This window comes from Chiloscyllium punctatum, chromosome 37, assembly GCF_047496795.1.
Source record: "Chiloscyllium punctatum isolate Juve2018m chromosome 37, sChiPun1.3, whole genome shotgun sequence".
NCBI classification, from domain to species: domain Eukaryota; kingdom Metazoa; phylum Chordata; class Chondrichthyes; order Orectolobiformes; family Hemiscylliidae; genus Chiloscyllium; species Chiloscyllium punctatum.
The window spans coordinates 57,189,463-57,210,850 of NC_092775.1; the positions used below are offsets into that span (position 1 = coordinate 57,189,463).

At 45.5% G+C, this 21,388-nt stretch overlaps 1 protein-coding gene across 2 annotated transcripts in view; it reads left to right on the top strand.

Moving 5' to 3' along the window:
• Positions 1-20,498, top strand: part of LOC140463135 (myosin light chain kinase 2, skeletal/cardiac muscle-like) — a 275,704-nt gene extending 255,206 nt beyond the window's left edge. Inside the window, exons 9-13 of one of the 2 annotated variants that reach the window (XM_072556881.1) lie at positions 4,447-4,517; positions 14,448-14,576; positions 15,690-15,842; positions 18,024-18,156; positions 19,852-20,498. In XM_072556881.1, the coding sequence (XP_072412982.1) occupies positions 4,447-4,517; positions 14,448-14,576; positions 15,690-15,842; positions 18,024-18,156; positions 19,852-19,932 (567 nt within the window). In that variant the 3' untranslated portion in view covers positions 19,933-20,498. Of the gene's footprint in view, positions 1-4,446; positions 4,518-14,447; positions 14,577-15,651; positions 15,843-18,023; positions 18,157-19,851 lie in introns of those variants that run through there. The other variant, XM_072556882.1, reaches the window with a different exon arrangement.
• The last annotated feature ends 890 nt before the right edge of the window (positions 20,499-21,388 follow it).

Genomic DNA, 21,388 nt, shown 5'->3' on the forward strand with positions numbered 1-21,388 from the left:
TGTGACACTCTGATATACCCTAAACCCCTCACTGTTACACCCTGATATCCCCTAAACCCCTCACTGTTACACCCTGATATACCCTAAACCCCTCACTGTGACACCCTGATATACCCTAAACCCCTCACTGTGACACTCTGATATACCCTAAACCCCTCACTGTGACACTCTGATACACCTTAAACCCCTCACTGTAACACTCTGATATACCCCATACCCCTCACTGTAACACCCTGATATATTCCACACCCATCACTGTAACATCCTGATATATCCCGCACCCATCACTGTAACACCCTAATATACTCCGCACGCTTCACTAACACCCTGACCTCCTGTAAACCCCTCACTATGGCACCCTAATGTACTGTTCGCCGAGCTGGGAATTTGTCTTGCAAACGTTTCGTCCCCTTTCTCGGTGACATCCTCAGTGCTTGGGAGCCTCCTGTGAAGCGCTTCTGTGATGTTTCCTCCGGTATTTATAGTCGCCTGTCTCTGCCGCTTCCGGTTGTCAGTTCCAGCTGTCAGCTGCAGTGGTCGGTATATTGGTTCCAGGTCGATGTGTTTGTTGATTGAATCTGTGGATGAGTGCCATGCCTCTAGGAATTCCCTGGCTGTTGTCTGTTTGGCTTGTCCTATAATAATAGTGTTGTCCCAGTCAAACTCATGTTGCTTGTCATCTGCGTGTGTGGCTACTAAGGATAGCTGGTCGTGTCGTTTCGTGGCTAGTTGTGGCACATCGTGGCAACTCACCAGGACAAAGGACCCGATACCCAGCATGAGCAAAACCAATGTAGTGTACAAAATCCCATGCAAGGACTGCACAAAACACTACATAGGACAAACAGGAAGACAGCTAACGATCCATATCCATGAACACCAACTAGCCACTAACACATCGGCCTGGACCCAATATACCGGCCACTGCAGCTGACAGCTGGAACTGACAACCGGAAGCGGCAGAGACAGGCGACTATAAATACCGGAGGAACCATCACAGAAGCGCTTCACAGGAGGCTCCCAAGCACTGAGGATGTCACTGAGAAAGGGGACGAAACGTCTGCAACACAAATTCCCAGCTCGGCGAACACAACCACAACAACGAGCACCCGAGCTACAAATCTTCCACAAACTTTGAACCCTAATATACCCCTCACCCCTCACTGTAACACCCTGATATACCCCACACCCCTCACTGTAACACCCTGATATAGCCCTCACCCCTCACTGTAACACCCTGATATAGCCCTCACCCCTCATGGTAACACCCTGATATACCCCACACCCCTCACTGTAACACCCTGATATACCCCACACCCCTCACTGTAACACCCTGATATAGCCCTCACCCCTCACTGTAACACTCCGATATACCCCTCACCCCTCACTGTAACACTCCGATATACCCCTCACTGTAACACCCTGATATACCCCACACCCCTCACTGTAACACCCTGATATAGCCCTCACCCCTCACTGTAACACCCTGATATACCCCTCACCCCTCACTGTAACACCCTGATATACCCCACACCCCTCACTGTAACACCCTGATATACCCCACACCCCTCACTGTAACACCCTGATATAGCCCTCACCCCTCACTGTAACACTCCGATATACCCCTCACCCCTCACTGTAACACTCCGATATACCCCTCACCCCTCACTGTAACACCCTGATATACCCCACACCCCTCACTGTAACACCCTGATATAGCCCTCACCCCTCACTGTAACACCCTGATATACCCCTCACCCCTCACTGTAACACCCTGATATACCCCACACCCCTCACTGTAACACCCTGATATAGCCCTCACCCCTCACTGTAACACCAAAATATACCCCGAATCCCTCACTGTAACACACTCTGATATACCCCACACCTCTCACTGCAACACACTGATATACCCCACACCCCTCACTGTAACACTCTGATATACCCCTCCCTCACTGTAACACACTGATATACCCCACACCCCTCACTGTAACACACAGATATACCCCTCCCTCACTGTAACACACTGATATACCCCACACCCCTCACTGTAACACTCTCTGATATACCCCACACCCCTCACTGTAACACTCTGATATACCCCACACCTCTCACTGCAACACACTGATATACCCCACACCCCTCACTGTAACACTCTCTGATATACCCGACACCTCTCACTGTAACACACTGATATACCCCACACCCCTCACTGTAACACTCTCTGATATACCCCACACCCCTCACTGTAACACTCTGATATACCCCACACCTCTCACTGCAACACACTGATATACCCCACACCCCTCACTGTAACACTCTCTGATATACCCCACACCCCTCACTGTAACACACAGATATACCCCTCCCTCACTGTAACACCCTGATATACCCCACACCCCTCACTGTAACACTCTCTGATATGCCCCACACCCCTCACTGTAACACACAGATATACCCCTCCCTCACTGTAACACCCTGATATACCCCACACCCCTCACTGTAACACTCTCTGATATACCCCACACCTCTCACTGCAACACACTGATATACCCCACACCCCTCACTGTAACACACTCTGATATACCCCACACCTCTCACTGCAACACACTGATATACCCCACACCCCTCACTGTAACACTCTCTGATATACCCCACACCCCTCACTGTAACACTCTCTGATATACCCCACACCCCTCACTGTAACACTCTCTGATATACCCCACACCCCTCACTGTAACACTCTCTGATATACCCCACACCCCTCACTGTAACACTCTCTGATATACCCCACACCCCTCACTGTAACACACAGATATACCCCTCCCTCACTGCAACACACTGATATACCCCACACCCCTCACTGTAACACTCTCTGATATACCCCACACCCCTCACTGTAACACTCTCTGGTATACCCCACACCCCTCACTGTAACACACAGATATACCCCTCCCTCACTGCAACACACTGATATACCCCACACCCCTCACTGTAACACTCTCTGATATACCCCACACCCTTCACTGTAACACCAAAATATACCTCACACCCCTCACTGTAACACACTGATATACCCCATACCCCTCACTGTAACACCCTGATATACCCTGCACCCCTCACTGTAACACACTGATATACCCCACACCCCTCACTGTAACACTCTCTGATATACCCCACACCCCTCACTGTAACACTCTCTGATATACCCCACACCCCTCACTGTAACACTCTCTGATATACCCCACACCCCTCACTGTAACACACAGATATACCCCACACCCCTCACTGTAACACTCTCTGATATACCCCACACCCCTCACTGTAACACTCTCTGATATACCCCACACCCCTCACTGTAACACTCTCTGATATACCCCACACCCCTCACTGTAACACAGATATACCCCTCCCTCACTGCAACACACTGATATACCCCACACCCCTCACTGTAACACTCTCTGATATACCCCACACCCCTCACTGTAACACTCTCTGGTATACCCCACACCCCTCACTGTAACACACAGATATACCCCTCCCTCACTGCAACACACTGATATACCCCACACCCCTCACTGTAACACTCTCTGATATACCCCACACCCCTCACTGTAACACTCTCTGATATACCCCACACCTCTCATTGCAACACACTGATATACCCCACACCCCTCACTGTAACACTCTCTGATATACCCCACACCCCTCACTGTAACACTCTCTGATATACCCCACACGCCTCACTGTAACACTCTGATATACCCCACACCCTCACTGTAACATGCTGATATACACCACACCCCTCACTGTAACACTCTCTGGTATACACCACACCCCTCACTGTAACACACTCTGATATAACCCACACCCCTAACTGTAACACTCTCTGATATACCCCACACCCCTCACTGTAACACTCTCTGATATACCCCACACCCTTCACTGTAACACCAAAATATACCTCACACCCCTCACTGTAACACACTGATATACCCCACACCCCTCACTGTAACACCCTGATATACCCTGCACCCCTCACTGTAACACACTGATATACCCCACACCCCTAACTGTAACACTCTCTGATATACCCCACACCCCTCACTGTAACACACTGATATGCCCCGCACCCTTCACTGTAACACCAAAATATACCCCACACCCCTCACTGTAACACACTGATATACCCCACACCCCTCACTGTAACATGCTGATATACACCACACCCCTCACTGTAACACTCTCTGGTATACACCACACCCCTCACTGTAACACTCTCTGATATACCCCACACCCCTCACTGTAACACACTCTGATATACCCCACACCCCTCACTGTAACACACTCTGATATACCCCACACCCCTCACAGTCATAGTCTGGTCAATTGGATGCGAAGTTGCAATGTTGACTGAAATCATTAATTTCTGTTTTATGCCAACAGCCAGAGAATATCCTGTGTGTGGACCAGAATGGTAATCAGGTGAAGATCATCGATTTTGGATTGGCAAGGAGGTAGGTCACCCTTTGTGAAGCAGGAACACGGTGTTATAAAGGCCATTTATTTACTGCCAGTATTTGAGCTTGTGTACCGAAACAGAAAAAGAACTAACATAAAACAACAGATTGTTATTGGATCTCTGGCCTTTTCTGAAAGCGAGTAACCTGGCACTCTCACTGGGTCAAGGTCTACGATGAGCTGGTCCTGGGGAGTGTATGTACACTGGGGGGGGGGGGGGCGGGGGGGTCAGCAGGCGCCAAGTCACTGGCTGGGCTGTGGACCAATGACCTGTCGTCCGTGATAAAGGCCTTCTGCCTGCCATACCCTCTCCCTGTGTTCACCTATCCCCTCCACCCCCTTCATCTGCAGCTCCCTTAGACCCAGCCCCACTCCTGAAGTGGGTTACACCCGAAGCATTGACTCCTCCACCTCCTGAGAGAACATAGAACGTCGAAAAGTACAGCACAGAACAGGGCCTTCGGCCCACAATGTTATGCAGAGCATTAATCCTAATGTAAACTAAAATAACTTAACCTACGCACCCCACAATTCACTGCTGTCCATGGGCACGTCAAGCAGTCACTTAAATGTCCCCAATGACTCTGTTTCCACCACCACCGCTGGCAACACATTCCATGTATTCACAACTCTCTGCGTAAAGAACCTACCTCTGATGTCTCCTCTATACCTTTCTCCTAATATCTTAAAACTACGACCCCTCATGCCAGTCAATCCTGCCCTGGGGAAAAGTCTCTGGCTGTTGACTCTATCCATTCCTCTCATTACCTTGTATACCTCGATCAGGTCACCTCTCTTCCTCCTTCTCTCCAGAGAGAAAAGTCCAAGCCTAGTCAACCTCCCTTCATAAGGCAAACCCCCCCAGTCCAGGCAGGGTCCTGGGGCTGCCTGCCCTGCTGTGTTCTTCCAGCCTCCTGCCTGTCTACTCTCGATCCCAGCTTTTGCAGTATTTTCGTCTCTGATCACTTATACGACTGGCTCCCAGAGAGTGGAACGGTTTGAGGCGATGAATGTTTGCGAGATGCCATCGGAGCTCTGCAATGGAAGGGAGCTGTCTCTTTTCTTTTCAGGGGGGAACAAAAACACAGCCTGGGGGGGATCCCGTTTATTCTCCCTCAGCAGTTGCTGTAAACTCTGATTCTTAGCCAGTAAACCTGAGACTCAATAAGTCTGAAGTAGCCATCCTGTACCTTCTGCAAGTGAGGGTCAGTGCCTGGATAAGGCCTGTCCGAACAACCCAGAATGACTTTCTCGGTGATCTCCATGAACAGAGACTGTTGAACTGCTTTCCCAGTCTTTCCCACCAATCCTCAGGACTGTGTTATTTTTCCTGTCTGTGTGTTTCTAGAGCGGTAACTTTCTGAAGGGCAGCAAGGGGAGATACAATTGTTCATTACAGTTTATCTGTACCTACAGCCTGCGGTCTTACAGTAAATAGTAATTTTTATTAAGTAAAATGAAATAACTCCACAAAGGCCAGCGTGAAGGTGGCATGATGCCCTTAAACAGCTCTTACGTGGCCCTTCAATCACCTCGATTGGCCCAATGTGTTTTAGTCCAAAAGAGTCTAAGTTAACACTTTTAAGAGGGGACTTTATTTCAGTCCTGTCACCAAGTCACCATTTAGTTACATGTACATAGTACAGTACTTGACCCTGACCCAGCTTCCTCAGAGCCAGCTCTGGGTGAACAGAACCTCGGACGCTCCTGTTTATCTTTATTCTTTTTGTTTTCCCCCAAAACACACAGTCACCAACAGCATCAGTGCCCACTGGATGTGGACAGCCAGCTCAGAGTCGGTCCCCTCCCTCACACAAATGGAGAGTTCTTGGGTGTGGCACAATGGTTAGCACTGCTGCCTCATAGCACCAGGGTCTGGATTAGTGGTGCTGGAAGAGCACAGCAGTTCAGGCAGCATCCAAGGAGCTTCGAAATCGACGTTTCGGGCAAAAGCCCGTCATCAGGAATAAAGGCAGTGAGCCTGAAACGTGGAGAGATAAGCTAGAGGAGGGTGGGGGTGGGGAGAAAGGAGCATGGAGTACAATGGGTGAGTGGGGAGGGGATGAAGGTGATAGGTCAGGGAGGAGAGGGTGGAGTGGATAGGTGGAAAAGGAGATAGGCAGGTCGGACAAGTCCGGACAAGTCAAGGAGACAGTGCTGAGCTGGAAGTTTAGAACTAGGATGAGGTGGGGGAAGGGGAAATGAGGAAACTGTTGAAGTCCACATTGATGCCCTGGGGTTGAAGTGTTCCGAGGCGGAAGATGAGGCGTTCTTCCTCCAGGCGTCTGGTGGTGAGGGAGCGGCGGTGAAGGAGGCCCAGGACCTCCATGTCCTCGGCAGAGTGGGAGGGGGCATTCCAGCCTCGGGTGACTGTCTGTGTGGAGTTTGCACGTTCTCCCCGTGTCTGCGAGGGTTTCCTCCGGGTGCTCCGGTTTCCTCCCACACTCCAAAGATGTGCAGGTCAGGTGAATTGGCCATGCTAAATTGCCCGTAGTGTTAGGTGCATTAGTCAGTGGGAAATGGGTCTGGGTGGGTTTCTCTTCAGAGGGTCGGTGTGGACTTGTTGGGCCAAAGGGCCTGTTTTAAGACTGTAGGGAATCTGATCCTTCACCATTGAGCCAGCTCTCAGAGTAAGCTGAACCTCTGCTGGGGGAGGGGGTGGGATGGGATAGGTTCAAGAGGCTTTTAAATGACCCCTCTGCACCCCCTCCCTCCTCCCCCACCATCCCCTCCTTTGAGATCACGCCCCTCAGTTGAAGGAGTTGGGCTCATCATGTGGTGTTGCCTTCCTCTTGGGCTGAAGACACCAGCCTGAAGGTGGCATGATGCCCTTAAACAGCCCTTACGTGGCCCTTCAACCACCTCGATTGGCCCAATGTGTTTTATTCCAAAAGAGTCTAAGTTAACACTTTTAAGAGGGGACTTTATTTCAGTTAACTTCTTAAAACTCTCACCCTACTGATTACTAGCTCCTGATATTTCTATCATAGTCCCAGTCTCTCATTAATGAGAGAGATGACTGATGTTAGTTCTACCTGAAGGTCTCTACGGCTCAGGTGAGGGTAGAGGGTTGAATTGAATCTATGATGTTGGCACACACAGCCAACTAAGCTGATCCCCTCCCCATATTTATATAGTTGATTCAAACCCAATTAAGATTAGGTTAGATTCCCTACAGTGTGGAAACAGGCCCTTTGGCCCAACAAGTCCATACCGACCCTCCCAAGAGTAACCCTCCCAGACCCATTCCCCTACCCTATATTTACCCCTGACTAATACACCTAACGCTATGGCAACTTAGCCAGGCCAACTCACCTGACCTGCACATCTTTGGATTGTGGGAGGAAACCAGAGCACCCGGAGGAAACCCACCCAAACGTGGGGAGAGTGTGCAAACTCCACACAGTCACCTGAGGCAGGAATCGAACCTGGAGCCCTGGCGCTGTGAGGCAGCAGTGCTAACCACTGAGCCACAGTGCCACCCTTGTGGGTAATAACAGATTCACTTTTTTCTTTGTGTAAAAAAAGAACAAAGCACACAAAAAGATTACAGATTACATTCCCATGTCTGTTTGCACATTTGTGTTCCAATGTGTCTTCTCCAGTATGTCCAGCAGTTTCTGAGAACGTGTTGTTTTTTCTGTGAAACAATCACAGAATAATAACAATAATAACAATCCCAGTTAGCTGGCTGCTGTTTATCTGCTTATTCCAATTTGGGGTCTCTCCACTTTCATAGTTCTACAAAGACCAGATTGATCCTCAGTCTTTTTACAATCATATGTTTTGTTGAGTGTCTGCTATCTCCCATTGCCTTCTTATTGATGTAGTACTCAATGCTTGTTGTCCCCTTGATGGCACCTTTGCGAATGCCTCCAATTCCATCCAGCTTGGTTCTCTTGCTGTTTGGAATCTTTTTATTAACTTGTCTTAAGTCTCACTGGAGTAGTGCAGTGGAAATCAATTCCAATTATTCCTGAATCATCACAACATTTCAGATTTTAGGAAGCACCTAAAATTCCCCAGGAAATAACTCAGGCGAACAGAAAAGCCGAGATCAAGTTTCTGCACCTGACATGAATTATTTATGACAAGTGAATAGACATTGGCTACAGATGAACAATTATAAACTCTACTAGTTAAAACTCTAATCATCCTTCCCAAAGTAAATTATCCCTCTACACAAATATTACTATGAACATTATTGGGAAATAATGCTTTTCTAGGATTTTTTTAAAAGTTCTTCTGACATTGGTATAGTATGTTTATTCACAAATGTAACTTTTGTCAAAACTAGAAGTCTGTCCATATGTGATACTTTGGTGCAGTCTAATAACAGACAGAAAAAAAAGAGTATGGGTGTAATGAATGGAGGGAAAGATCAGGAAAGTAATCGAAGGTCTCTGTTCGCACAGTTTTCTGAGGTTGTCCTTGTGCTGGTCAGAATGTTACGTCTCAGTCTTCCTTCTCTGGATGCTTTAATTTGTTTTTTGGAGGGACACATTGACTGGCTAATACTTATAAAAGATCTCTGACGTGCTAATTACAAAACACAGCTTACAACAACTGAAAGAAAAATAAACTGGTTTTCATCATGCTGAATGTGCTTTTTATTAACTACAGAGAATAGGGTGAGCTCCTCAACAGGTAAACGCCTGATAGTTGCTCCCTACCTTGGTCACAAACCCTGGGTGTCAATTACATAGTCGTTGGCCGACAGAAGGCCTTGATCATCAATAACTGGTTGACAGTCCACAAACCAATCAGCTACTTGTTGCTGACTGAACCTCCATCTGTCCACACTCCCCAGCACCAGTTTGTATGTTAATGTCTGCCTCTACTGCTTGAACCAGATGCTGGGGAAACACATTTACAATGAGGTCAGGTTACTCACTTTCAAAAAGTGTAGCAATCCCTCAATGATCCTTTATTTTTAAAGCAGTTTGTTTCCCTTTTCAGTCCACAATCAACAATGCAGAAAAATTTGAGAAAGGCCTTTACCTTGTCCGCCTTTGTACTTCATGTTTCAATAATATTATTGTTGACCGATAAAATGTAGTTGCCAAATTTACAAAATGTAAATCAAGACTTTTTTATTCTTTATTTCATGCTTTTAAATCCATGGCTACTACTACATTGAAAATCTCTTGCCAAGGATAGACTTAATGTTGGCTATGGAGAAGGCCTTTGATGTTTCTTACAAATCTCTTCACAAATCTAAATCTTATCTCTTCCCCAATCGAAAGACGCTGCCACTGGGCCTAATCTTCTTGTGCTAAATCTTCTTCCTTCAAATCATTTGATTCCAATTTGATTTTGTGTTATTTATTACAGCATTTGTTTAAGGGACTGTTTGTGGTGTAATATTACTTTGACTCAAGTAATATTGAGTCAAATATTACTCAATTTTTGACTAATATTACTAAAATTAGTAATTAGTCAAATATTACTAAAATTTGACTACAATATCGACTGACCACTTCCCGAGTGTTTCTAGGATTTATGCATTTATTGAATCTCATCTCAAAATTACCATTTCTGGCCTAATTTCTAATAGCTATAGTTTTCCGTTCATACTGCCAGCTACAACCTATATCTAGATGGCCTCACAAATTTATTAACACTGTGGCAAAGAAAGAAAAACAGCGAAAATTTACAGCCCAGGAACAGGCCCTTCAGCCCTCCAAGCCTGAGCCGATCCAAATCCACTAACTAAATCTATCACCCAATTCCTAAGCATTTGTATCCCTCTGCTCCCCACCTACCCATGCATTTATCCAGACGCATCTTAAATGCATCTACCGTGCCCGCCTCTACAACCTCTGCTTGCAACACGTTCCAGACACCTACCACCCTCTGTGTGTAAAGTACTTGCCGTGTGTATCCCCCTTAAATATTTCACCTCTCACCTTGAAAGCGTGACCTCTCGTTATTGAATCCTTCACCCTGGGAAAAAACTTATCTCTATCTACCCCGACTATACCCTTCATGATTTTGTAAACCTCAATCAGGTCCCCCCTCAATCTCCTTTTTTCTAATGAAAACAAACCAAATCTACTCAACCTCTCTTCATAGCCAGCACCTTCCATACCAGGCAACATCCTCGTAAACCTTCTCTGCACCCTCTCCAAAGCGTCCACATCCTTTTGGTAATGTGGCACCCAGAACTGTACACAATATTCTAAATGCGGCCGAACCAAAGTCTTGTACAATGTTAGCACGACCTGCCAAGTCATATGCTCAATACCCTGTCCAATGAAGACAAGCATACCATATGCCTTTTTGACCACTCTATCCACCTGTGCAGCCACCTTCAGGGTACAATGGACCTGAACTCCTAGATCTCTCTGCTCATCAACTTTTCCCAAGGCTCTTCCTCTTACAGTATAATTCGCTCTAGAATTAGACTTCCCAAAATGCATCACTTCACATTTGCCTGGATTGACCTCCATCTGCCACTTCTCCGCCCAACTCTCCAGTCTATCTATATCCTTCTGTATTCTTTGACAGTCCGTTATGCTTTCTGCTACTCCACCAATCTCCATGTCATTTGCAAACTTACTGATTAAACCAACAATGCCCTCTTCCAGGTCATTAATGTATATGCTGTACATCTCTATGACTCTATCACAAATAACAGTGGCCCCAGCACTGATCCCTGTGGAACACCACTGGTCACCTTTCTCCATTTTGAGAAACTCCCTTCAACTATGACTCTCTGTCTCCTGTTGCTCAACCAGTTCTTCATCCACCCAGCTAGAACACCCAGCACACCATGTGACTTCACTTTCTCCATTAGTCTACAATGGGGAACCTTAACAACTGCCTTACTAAAGGCCATGTATATGACATCTACAGCCCTTCCTTCATCTAACAACTTGGTCACTTCCTCAAAGAACTCTATTAAGTTGGTAAGGCATGATCTCCCCTGTACAAAACCATGTTGCCTATCACTGATAAGCCCATTCTGTTCTAAACATAAATAGATTTTATCCCTCAGTAACTTTTCCAGTAACTTTCCTATCACTGATGTCAGACTCACTGGTCTGTAGTTACCTGGAACATCCCTACTACCCTTCTTGCACAGGGGGACAACATGAGCAGCCTTCCAGTCCTCTACACTTCATTTGTGTTTAAGGATGCCACAAAGATATCTGTCAGGACCCCAGCTCTTTCCTCTCTCTCGCATCCCTCAGCAACCTGGGATAGATCCCATCCAGTCCTGGGGATTTGTCCACCTTAATATCCTCTAGCCTACCCAACACATCTTCCTTCCTTATGTCAACGTGATCCAGAGTAAACAAACTTCTATCTTTAATCTCAAGATTCATCATGTCCCTCTCCTCAGTGATCACTGATGCAAAGTAATCATTCAGAATCTCACCCATTTTCTCAGGTTCGACACACAACCTTCCTTCCATATTCTTTAGTGGACCAACTCTTTCTCTAGTTACCCTCTTGCTTCTTCTATATGAATAAAAGGCCTTGGGATTCTCCTTAATTGGTGTCCTCCATTTTCTGGTTACCCCGTTTGTTCTAAGAATGCTATTGGGAAGCAGTGCTTTCCTAGGATTTTTTTAAGTTCTTCTGACGTATGTATAGTATGTTTATTCACAAATATAACTTTTGTCAAAACTAGAAGTCTGTCCAGATGTGATACTTTGGTGCAGTCTAATAATTTAAATGGCAGCATGGTTGGGGGGTTTCCGAATGAACTTTCTCCCATCTTGCAAACAACCTACTGATTTCCAATATGTACTCTTCCACAGTACTGAGCTCAGGCTTTTAAAATTTGTCAAAATCTGATCACACCTCATCTTTTTCATAACTTTCACTCATGAATGTTAACAATCTACCCAAACTTTAATCCATGTTTAAATCATCAGGCTCCAATTCCAGAAAAATCTTTGCTTCTTATCCTACTTCTGTATGGTCATGAAAGTCCTTGTTTCCTGTACAGTTAGGAAGTGATGCAGGCCCACATGACAACTTCATTCTTTCCCTGGTCAGAAGGCTCATTTTCAGAAAACAGGGTAGATAATCACTGGCCAAAACTTTACATTTTGACTCAACCATTGTCTGCTACCAGTGTTGTACTCCAAAATGTAAACGCGTTGAAACAGAATTCAAGTTCACACTTTAACTTTAGTCCACCGTACTCCATAAAACTCTCACCCCACTGTTTCTGCATATTTATACATTAGTTCTCAATTAAAATATCCCATCATCGCTTGGTCCATTCACTCTCAGGCATCCCTTCAAACTCTGTTAGATAAAATCTCAAGTAGAGGCAGGGTACTCTGCAGAGTAAAATTTCAGACAGGGTTAGGGACAAGCAAGTAGGCAATAATGGGGAGTCACCTGCTTCTGCCTTAAAGCCACTGTTGAGGAGAGTTAGATTGTTGCAGTGAGGCAGTTGTAACGTAGCCTCTGTGATTCATAGAGTATCATTGGTGCAAGTTAGGAGGAAAGGGATAGAGACTTGTTAGGGAAAGGAAGGTAATCTTGAAACAATGGATGAGGATGTGAAAGAGAAACAGTCTTTGAGAGGAGAAGATGGTGGGTGAGATGTTTAGTGGTGAGACGATGGTGGAAAATAATGAGTTAAAAGTGTAACTGCTGGAGGGGACAGTGAGGACAATGGAGAACGTGCTTAGAGGGGGAGAGCAGGATCGTGGGAAATGAGACAAAAAGGGAGTGAAGTGAAAAATGGGAGTCGTTCAGAGAAGCCAGTACTTTTTTCTTCTCTGACCTGACAGATATGTGGTCACTTTTATTTAACATTACACTTAGTTATTTTTAATGATATGAATTTGGGAATATCACCCCTTGCAAGTTCCCCTCCGAGCCACTCACCATCCTGATTTGGAAATATATTCCCATTTCTTCACTGTTGCTGGGTCAAAACCATGGAATTCTCTCCATGACAGCATAGTGGGTCAATGTACAGCACATGGACTGCGGCAGCTCAAGTAGGTAGCTCATCATCACCTTCTTAAGGGGCAACTAGGGACAGACAACAAATACTAGAGAACCTGCAATTCCCATGAATGAAACTCTTTTAAAATTCCTCAAAACTGTGTTGCACTGGATGCAAGCTCACATTCTCTGTGCCATTAGTAACTGAAACATTGTGGTTGTGAATATTCTATTGCATATATTTATTTTCCCTCCACGCTGAAGACACGGAGAGACCTTTCTCCATATACATCTTGCCTCTGCTGCTCAGAAATTACATCCTGACCTCTTTGACATTTGCCTGAGATAACTAATTGGAAGACGGTGACTTATCAGTGCAGCACTCCCGCAGTGTACCATGGGCCTACCAATCCAGAAATCAGCCTATGTCGGGCTTGAACCTATAACTTTCTGTCTTGAAGGAAGAATTTTTTAAAAAATTCATTTGTGGAATGTGGTCAGCGTTCACTTATTGCACATTCCTGGTTCTCCCTGGTGGTGCTTTCTTGAACTGCTGCAGTCCACTGAGCTGTGGGTTGACCCACAATGCACTTAGGGAGGGAATTTCAGGACTTTGACCCGGCGACAGTGAAGGAACGGTGACATATTTCAGTCAGGATGGGGAGTGGCTTGAAGAGGAACTGGGAGGTGGTGATGTTCCCATGAATCTGCTGCCCTTGTCATTCCATGTGGAAGTGTTTGTGGGTTTAGAAGATGCATGAACCGAACAACTGAGTCAAAGTTTGGATGTTTCTACCTTTCTCCATCTCACTGCACAATTACCATGTCCTCTCTCTCTCTCTCTCCCTCTCTCTCTCTCTTTCTCTCTCTCTTTCACTCACACCCCCTCTCTCCATTTATTTGTTGACCAATGGAATTAATGATTGTAGGAGATACTGGTGAGTGCTGGCAGTGTCTGGGCATAAGATGGTGTCCTTCCTTCACACACCATGTCATTCCCCTCTCAGGTACAAGCCCAGAGATAAGCTACGTGTGTCCTTTGGAACCCCAGAGTTCCTCGCTCCAGAAATTGTCAACTTTGAGCACGTTTCCTTCCCTACGGACATGTGGAGCTTGGGTGTCATCACCTACATGCTGTGAGTAACTGACTGCAGACAGAGTTCACCATGTTAGGCAGGAAGCTCTGTGTTTGGGGATCGTGTAGACAAAGGATCCTGGAAATTAGCCCTCAGATTGTCTGGGGAGCTACTGAGTGAGACAGTTGGATGATGTGGAAGAAGAGAGTGTGTTGTGTGACGATGCATTCAGGGCCTTCGAAGATTTAGTAAAATCTCAAATTGATGGCTCCAAGATGCTAAGGAGTTTGTGGGCTGTTCCCCAGACTGGCCACACTTATTTGAATATTCAATCTTTAAGAGGAAGTGCGGGGGGGGGAGGGGGAATGAGGTGAATCCAGGGGTTTGTGGTTTGCTATAATGATTGACTCAGATCTGTCAGACTGTGATCTTTCATTCACAGGCTGTGATCAAAGTTACAAATCACACAGCACCAGGTTATAGTCCAACAGGTTTATTTGGAAGCGCCAGCTTTCGGAGCGCTGCTCCTTCATCAGGGAGTTTGTGGGGCAGGATTATAGGGCACAGAATTTATAGTAAAAGATCAAAGCGTCATGCAACTGATGTGATGTATTGAACAAACTTAGGTTGCATCAGTTGTATGACACTTCATCAGGTAGATAGTGTCCTATGATCCTACCCACTCACTACCTGATGAAGAAGCAGCGCTCTGGAAGCCTATACTTCCAAATAAACCTGGTGTTCTGTGATTTGTAACTTTGTCCACCACAGTCCAACACTGGCACCCCCACTTCAAGGCTGTAATCAGTGAGACTGTAGCCCCCTCACACAGTTTGGGATCAGTCCGACTGTACCCTTCCCTCCAGTGCTTTGGGATCTGGCAAACGGTAACCCACTCATACACAATCTTGGATCTGTACAACTGTAAGCATCTTAAACAGACTGGGCCTTCTCAGACTGTGACTACCTCACACAGAGAGTGGATTGATCAGACTGTGACCCTCTCATCGAAGTGGATTGGTCAGCCAGTGGCCGTGTCACACAGAGAGACGGGATTGGTCAGACTGTGACCCTCTCACACAGGGGCCGTCTTCTCTAAATATTCCAGTACCTCATGCTGTTTTGTTTGTTGTAGCTGCCTCTGTCAGTGTCTCTGCCCCTTGTCCTCTCTAGACTGAGTGGCCTATCGCCATTCCTGGGCGATAGTGATGCTGAGACCCTCAGTAACATCCTCACCACAAACTGCAACTTCGACGATGAAGCTTTTGAAAACATCTCGGAGGAAGGAAAAGATTTTATTGCAAATCTGCTAATCAGGGAGAAAAGGTAAAGTTGAGATCACAAATAGATCTGTGGCCACAACTGTGTTTTCAAAAGAGTGTGTCAGTGAGTGTGTTAATGAGTGTATCATTTGGTGAGTATGTTGCAGTAGCAACAGAACATTACAGCCCGTACTGGCCCTTCTGCCCTTGAAGTTGCGCTGACCTGTGGTCAGTGAGTATGTAGGTGGATCATACGAACACAGGAATTAGAAAGAGGAGGAGACCATTCAGCCCTTGAGCTCCTTTGCCATCCTATAAATTTAAAAGCGAAAGAGGCTTCATATGCTGGAGAGTCAGAGTTGAAAAGTGTGGCGCTGGAAAAAGCCCAGTAGGTCAGGCAGCATCCAAGGAGCAGGAGGGTCAATGGTTTGACCTGAAACATTAAATCTCCTGCTCCTCGGATGCTGCCTGACCTGCTGGGCTTTTTCCAGCGCCACATGTTTTGATCCTAGAATGAGTTCATGGCTGATCCGGTTTTAACCTCCAATCCCAGGCACTTTTCGGCCTCAGCTCCACAATTTTCCCTGTGCACTTCCTTTGTGATTGTAACTTTGAGTTCCATCCATCCCCAGATTTATTGCAGCTTCTAGGATCTTACTGATATTGTTGACAGTGAAGACTGTTCAATTCTTCTGCCATCTTCCTTATTTTTCACTATTAATTCCCCAGACTCTCATCCTATCAAACCAATGCTCATTTTGTTAATCCTTTTCTTCTTTAAGTATTGATTGAAACTCTTACTGTCTGTATTTATATTTCTGGCTAGCTTTACCTTATTTTCCCCTCATTATTAATGGTTGGTCATTCTTTGCTGTTTTTTAATATTCTGTCCAACCTTCTGCCGCTGTCTTTGTACAATTATGCACATTTTTCTTCAGTTGATATTGTCTTTAACATTTTTAATTAATCACATTAACCTTTTGAATTTTTTTTCTTGCTTATTTGAATATATCTATTCTGTGAATTCTGAAATATCTCTTTAAATATCTGCTACTGACATATTGTTTAACTTAATTTGCTAATTCACTTGAACCAGCTCTGCTTTCAATCCTCATAATCCCCTTTATTTAAATCTTTTAAAAAGTCTCAAACCCACTCCTCTCCCCCCCCAAACTGAATGTAAAGTTTAATCATGTTATGGTCACCATTACCAAGAGGTGGATTCGGTATGAGTTGATTAGTTAATCCTTTCCAGTTTCAGTTGGTCTTAATTAGTTTACTTTTCCACTGCAAGCCTTTTCAAAGACTCTGTGTGTGTTTGTGTGTGAATATGACTATCTGAACCAACGAGTCTGTCCACCGGTATGTATACATGGTCAGAGCCCAATAGCACACTTAGTGCATCACACTGTACAATAGGCAGTGACAGAACCACCACTCGAGTCACAGATTCTGCCATTGTGTACATTTGTTTTTCCTTTTTGCTGTTAAGAAATGAGTCTCCTTTATATTTTCAAGAGTGAGAAGGAGAAACACACTTTGGAAAATCCTGCTTTTTATGACATGAAACAGTTGTTGTGTGTCACTATTTCAGTCAGCGAGTATGTTCACCATTGTATTACCAGTGTGTCTGTGAGAGCATGTATATGATTGTCAGTATGTGCATTAGCTTTTGTATCAAAGATTGATGTGTGTGTGTGTGTGACTACCTCAGTGTGTGAGTGTGTGTGTGTGTGTGTGACTACCTCAGTGTGTGTGTGTGTGTGTGTGTGTGTGACTACCTCAGTGTGTGAGTGTGTGTGTGTGACTACCTCAGTGTGTGTGTGTGACTACCTCAGTGTGTGAGTGTGTGTGTGTGTGTGACTACCTCAGTGTGTGTGTGTGTGTGTGTGTGTGTGACTACCTCAGTGTGTGTGTGTGTGTGTGAGACTACCTCAGTGTGTGTGTGTGTGTGTGACTACCTCAGTGTGTGTGTGTGTGTGTGTGTATGTGTGTCAGTATTTGTCTCAGTAAATGTTGTTAGTATCATATTTGTGTCAGTATTTATAGTAGTGAGTGTGTCAGGGGTTGTCTCAGAAAGTGTGACAGTTTGGTGAATGTGTCAGTATTTGTTTCAGAGTGTTCATTAGTTGATACGGCATGTGTCAGTAGTGTCGGTGAGTGTGTCTGTAGTTGTGTCAGTACTAGTTTCACTGGTCTGTAGTCACACGTGGTTACGCGGGGCTGTTATGTGTCTGTGTTTCAGTGGGAGGCTCAGTGCTGCCCAGTGCCTGAAACACCCTTGGCTCAGCAACATTGCAGCAAAAAGCAAACAGAGCAAGATCCAACTGAAGTCCCAGCTTCTGCTGAAGAAATATGTAATGAAGCGACTGTGGAAGGTGAGAGTCAAAAAACATTCCCTTTAATCACCCTGTTCAGACAGCACAGTGACACACCTTCAGGTCTGGTAGGGATTGAACCAAGACTGATGAAGGGCTTATGCCCGAAACATTGATTCTCCTGCTCCTCGGATGCTGCCTGATCTGCTGTGCTTTTCCAGCACCACATTCTCGACATTGAACCAAGATTGTCAAACTCAGAGGTAGGGACATTGCGACAATGCCATAACAGAACGTTAAAACTCTCATTCAGAGACCAGTGAGTGTGGGTGTTTCCAGAGTAATCTGACTAGAGTCCAAGGGGAGAGATCAAAGGCCTCTTTTCGTTTATTCCAAACCTGCACATCATATTGCCCATTGCATTAATGGTAGCTGTTTCTTAGGGTCACAGAAAATGAGTCTCTCTGGTCAGCCTTGCTTTCCCTGCACAGACCTGTGTTTCCTTATTGTAACACCTCTCTCCATCACCAACATATTCAGCAGTGACTTACCTCCAGTTTCACTACCCCCTTACCAAGACATATCAATACTACATCTGCATCTGCTCTTAGCAAGAATTATGAATTAGTAAACTTTTTGGAGAGCTGGACTGTCGGAGGGTCAGTACTGAGGGAGTGCCACACTGTCGAAGGGTCAGTACTGAGGGAGTGCTGCACTGTCGGAGGGTCAGTGCTGAGGGAGTGCTGCACTGTCGGAGGGTCAGTACTGAGGGAGTACTGCGCGTTCTGAGGTGTTGACTTTAGGATGCTGCATTTCACCAATGTCCCCTTTATTTGCTTGTGCTGATGATAACAGAAATGCTGCAGCTGCTCTCATTTTCCGTGCCAAGTTTTATATCAGAACAAATACCTTTAAAACTGATGGCCTGGGCATTTCCTCTGGACTGCCAGTGGTATCTGTTGTGTGTTTGTTGATGGCACGGTCTACATTTTAACACAGACCTTTCCAAGGTGTTTAATTCACTGTGAAGTATTTGGGAGTCTGACTGTGTCAGGGGCACGACCGGTGCTTTCTTATTTGGGTCTCAAACATTTGTATTGAAGTGAAGATATTTGTAATAAAGGGGCTTTCACTGTCCTGTGAAGGTGTCCCCCATTCCACTCATCCTATCATTTATTAATATACTCTCACATCCACTCACAGACACACGGAGATACACATCCAAACACTCACTCACTGACACACTCACTCTTGCACTTATCCACACAGATACTCACTCACTCTCTCGTTTGCACACACACACACACACACACACACACACACACACGCAGACACACACACACACACACACACACCATATTCTGACTAGATGATAACAACTCTGGGCACTTTATCTCCTTGAGTTTGTTTCAATGGAGGGTACTGCCTCACTCACCAAGCATTGGGACCTTATTCCTGTTCAAAAGCCCTCTTGATGGTTAACCACCTGCACCCACCTACCCTGCCATTCCCCCTCATCCCAGTCTCACATCTGCATTGCTCCCTTCATCCCTTTACTCTCTCAGATCCCCACCCTCACACCTCCTAGTCTCACTGTTTCTTTTTCCCCTCTAACTCTCTCCTTACTGAGGAATCAGGTCAATGTTTAAACCTTGAAGTGATGTGACCAGAAAACGTTTGTCAGGTGCTGCTTCAATGTGAACTGTTTCATTTCCTGGTTCAGTTGAAATCAAATCCCTTTGTTTTGTTTTATAGAAGAATTATTATGCCGTTGCTGCAGCGAACAGACTGAAAAAGATCGGCAGCTGTGGATCACTCACCACTCTGACAATCTGAGAGAATTCTCAAGATGTGATCCACTGACTGGACAACACTCAAGCTAAATCATGTGTTACTCTGTAAGAATCGGAATAAGCAGGAGACAAGAATATCATGTAGAGAACTACTGTACAGTGTATCCCTCTGTTACTGTACAGAGTATTCCTGCAGTGTATCCCAGTGTATTACTGTTCAGAGTATTCCTGCAGTATATCCCGGTGTGTTACTGTTCAGAGTGTTCCTGCAATGTATCCCAGTGTGTTACTGTACAGAGTATTCCTGCAGTGTATCCCAGTGTGTTACTGTACAGAGTGTTCCTGCAGTGTATCCCAGTGTGTTACTGTACAGAGTATCCCTGCAGTGTATCCCAGTGTGTTACTGTACAGAGTAGTCCTGCAGTATATCCCAGTGTGTTACTGTACAGAGTATTCCTGCAGTATATCCCAGTGTGTTACTGTACAGAGTGTTACTGCAATGTATCCCAGTGTGTTACTGTACAGAGTATCCCGCAGTGTATCCCAGTGTGTTACTGTACAGAGTATTCCGGTAGTATATCCCAGTGTGTTACTGTACAGAGTATTCCTGCAGCGTATCCCAGTGTGTTACTGTACAGAGTGTTCCCGCAGTGTATCCCAGTGTGTTACTGTACAGAGTATCCCTGCAGCATATCCCAGTGTGTTACTGTACAGAGTATTCCTGCAGTGTATCCCAGTGTGTTACTGTACAGAGTAGTCCTGCAGTATATCCCAGTGTGTTACTGTACAGAGTATTCCTGCAGTGTATCCCAGTGTGTTACTGTACAGAGTATTCCTGCAGTATATCCCAGTGTGTTACTGTACAGAGTATTCCTGCAGTGTATCCCAGTGTGTTACTGTACAGAGTATTCCTGCAGTATATCCCAGTGTGTTACTGTACAGAGTATTCCTGCAGTGTATCCCAGTGTGTTACTGTACAGAGTATTCCTACAGTATATCCCAGTGTGTTACTGTACAGAGTATTCCTGCAGTATATCCCAGTGTGTTACTGTACAGAGTGTTACTGCAATGTATCCCAGTGTGTTACTGTACAGAGTATTCCTGCAGTGTATCCCAGTGTGTTACTGTACAGAGTATTCCTGCAATGTATCCCAGCGTGTTACTGTACAGAGTATTCCTGCAGTGTATCCCAGTGTGTTACTGTTCAGAGTATCCCTGCAGTGTATCCCAGGGTGTTACTGTACAGAGTATTCCTACAGTATATCCCAGTGTGTTACTGTACAGAGTGTTACTGCATAGTAACCAAGTGTGTTACTGTACAGAGTATTCCTGCAGTGTATCCCAGTGTGTTACTGTTCAGAGTATCCCTGCAGCATATCCCAGTGTGTTACTGTACAGAGTATTCCTGCAGTGTATCCCAGTGTGTTACTGTACAGAGTATTCCTGCAGCATATCCCAGTGTGTTACTGTACAGAGTATTCCTGCAGTATATCCCAGTG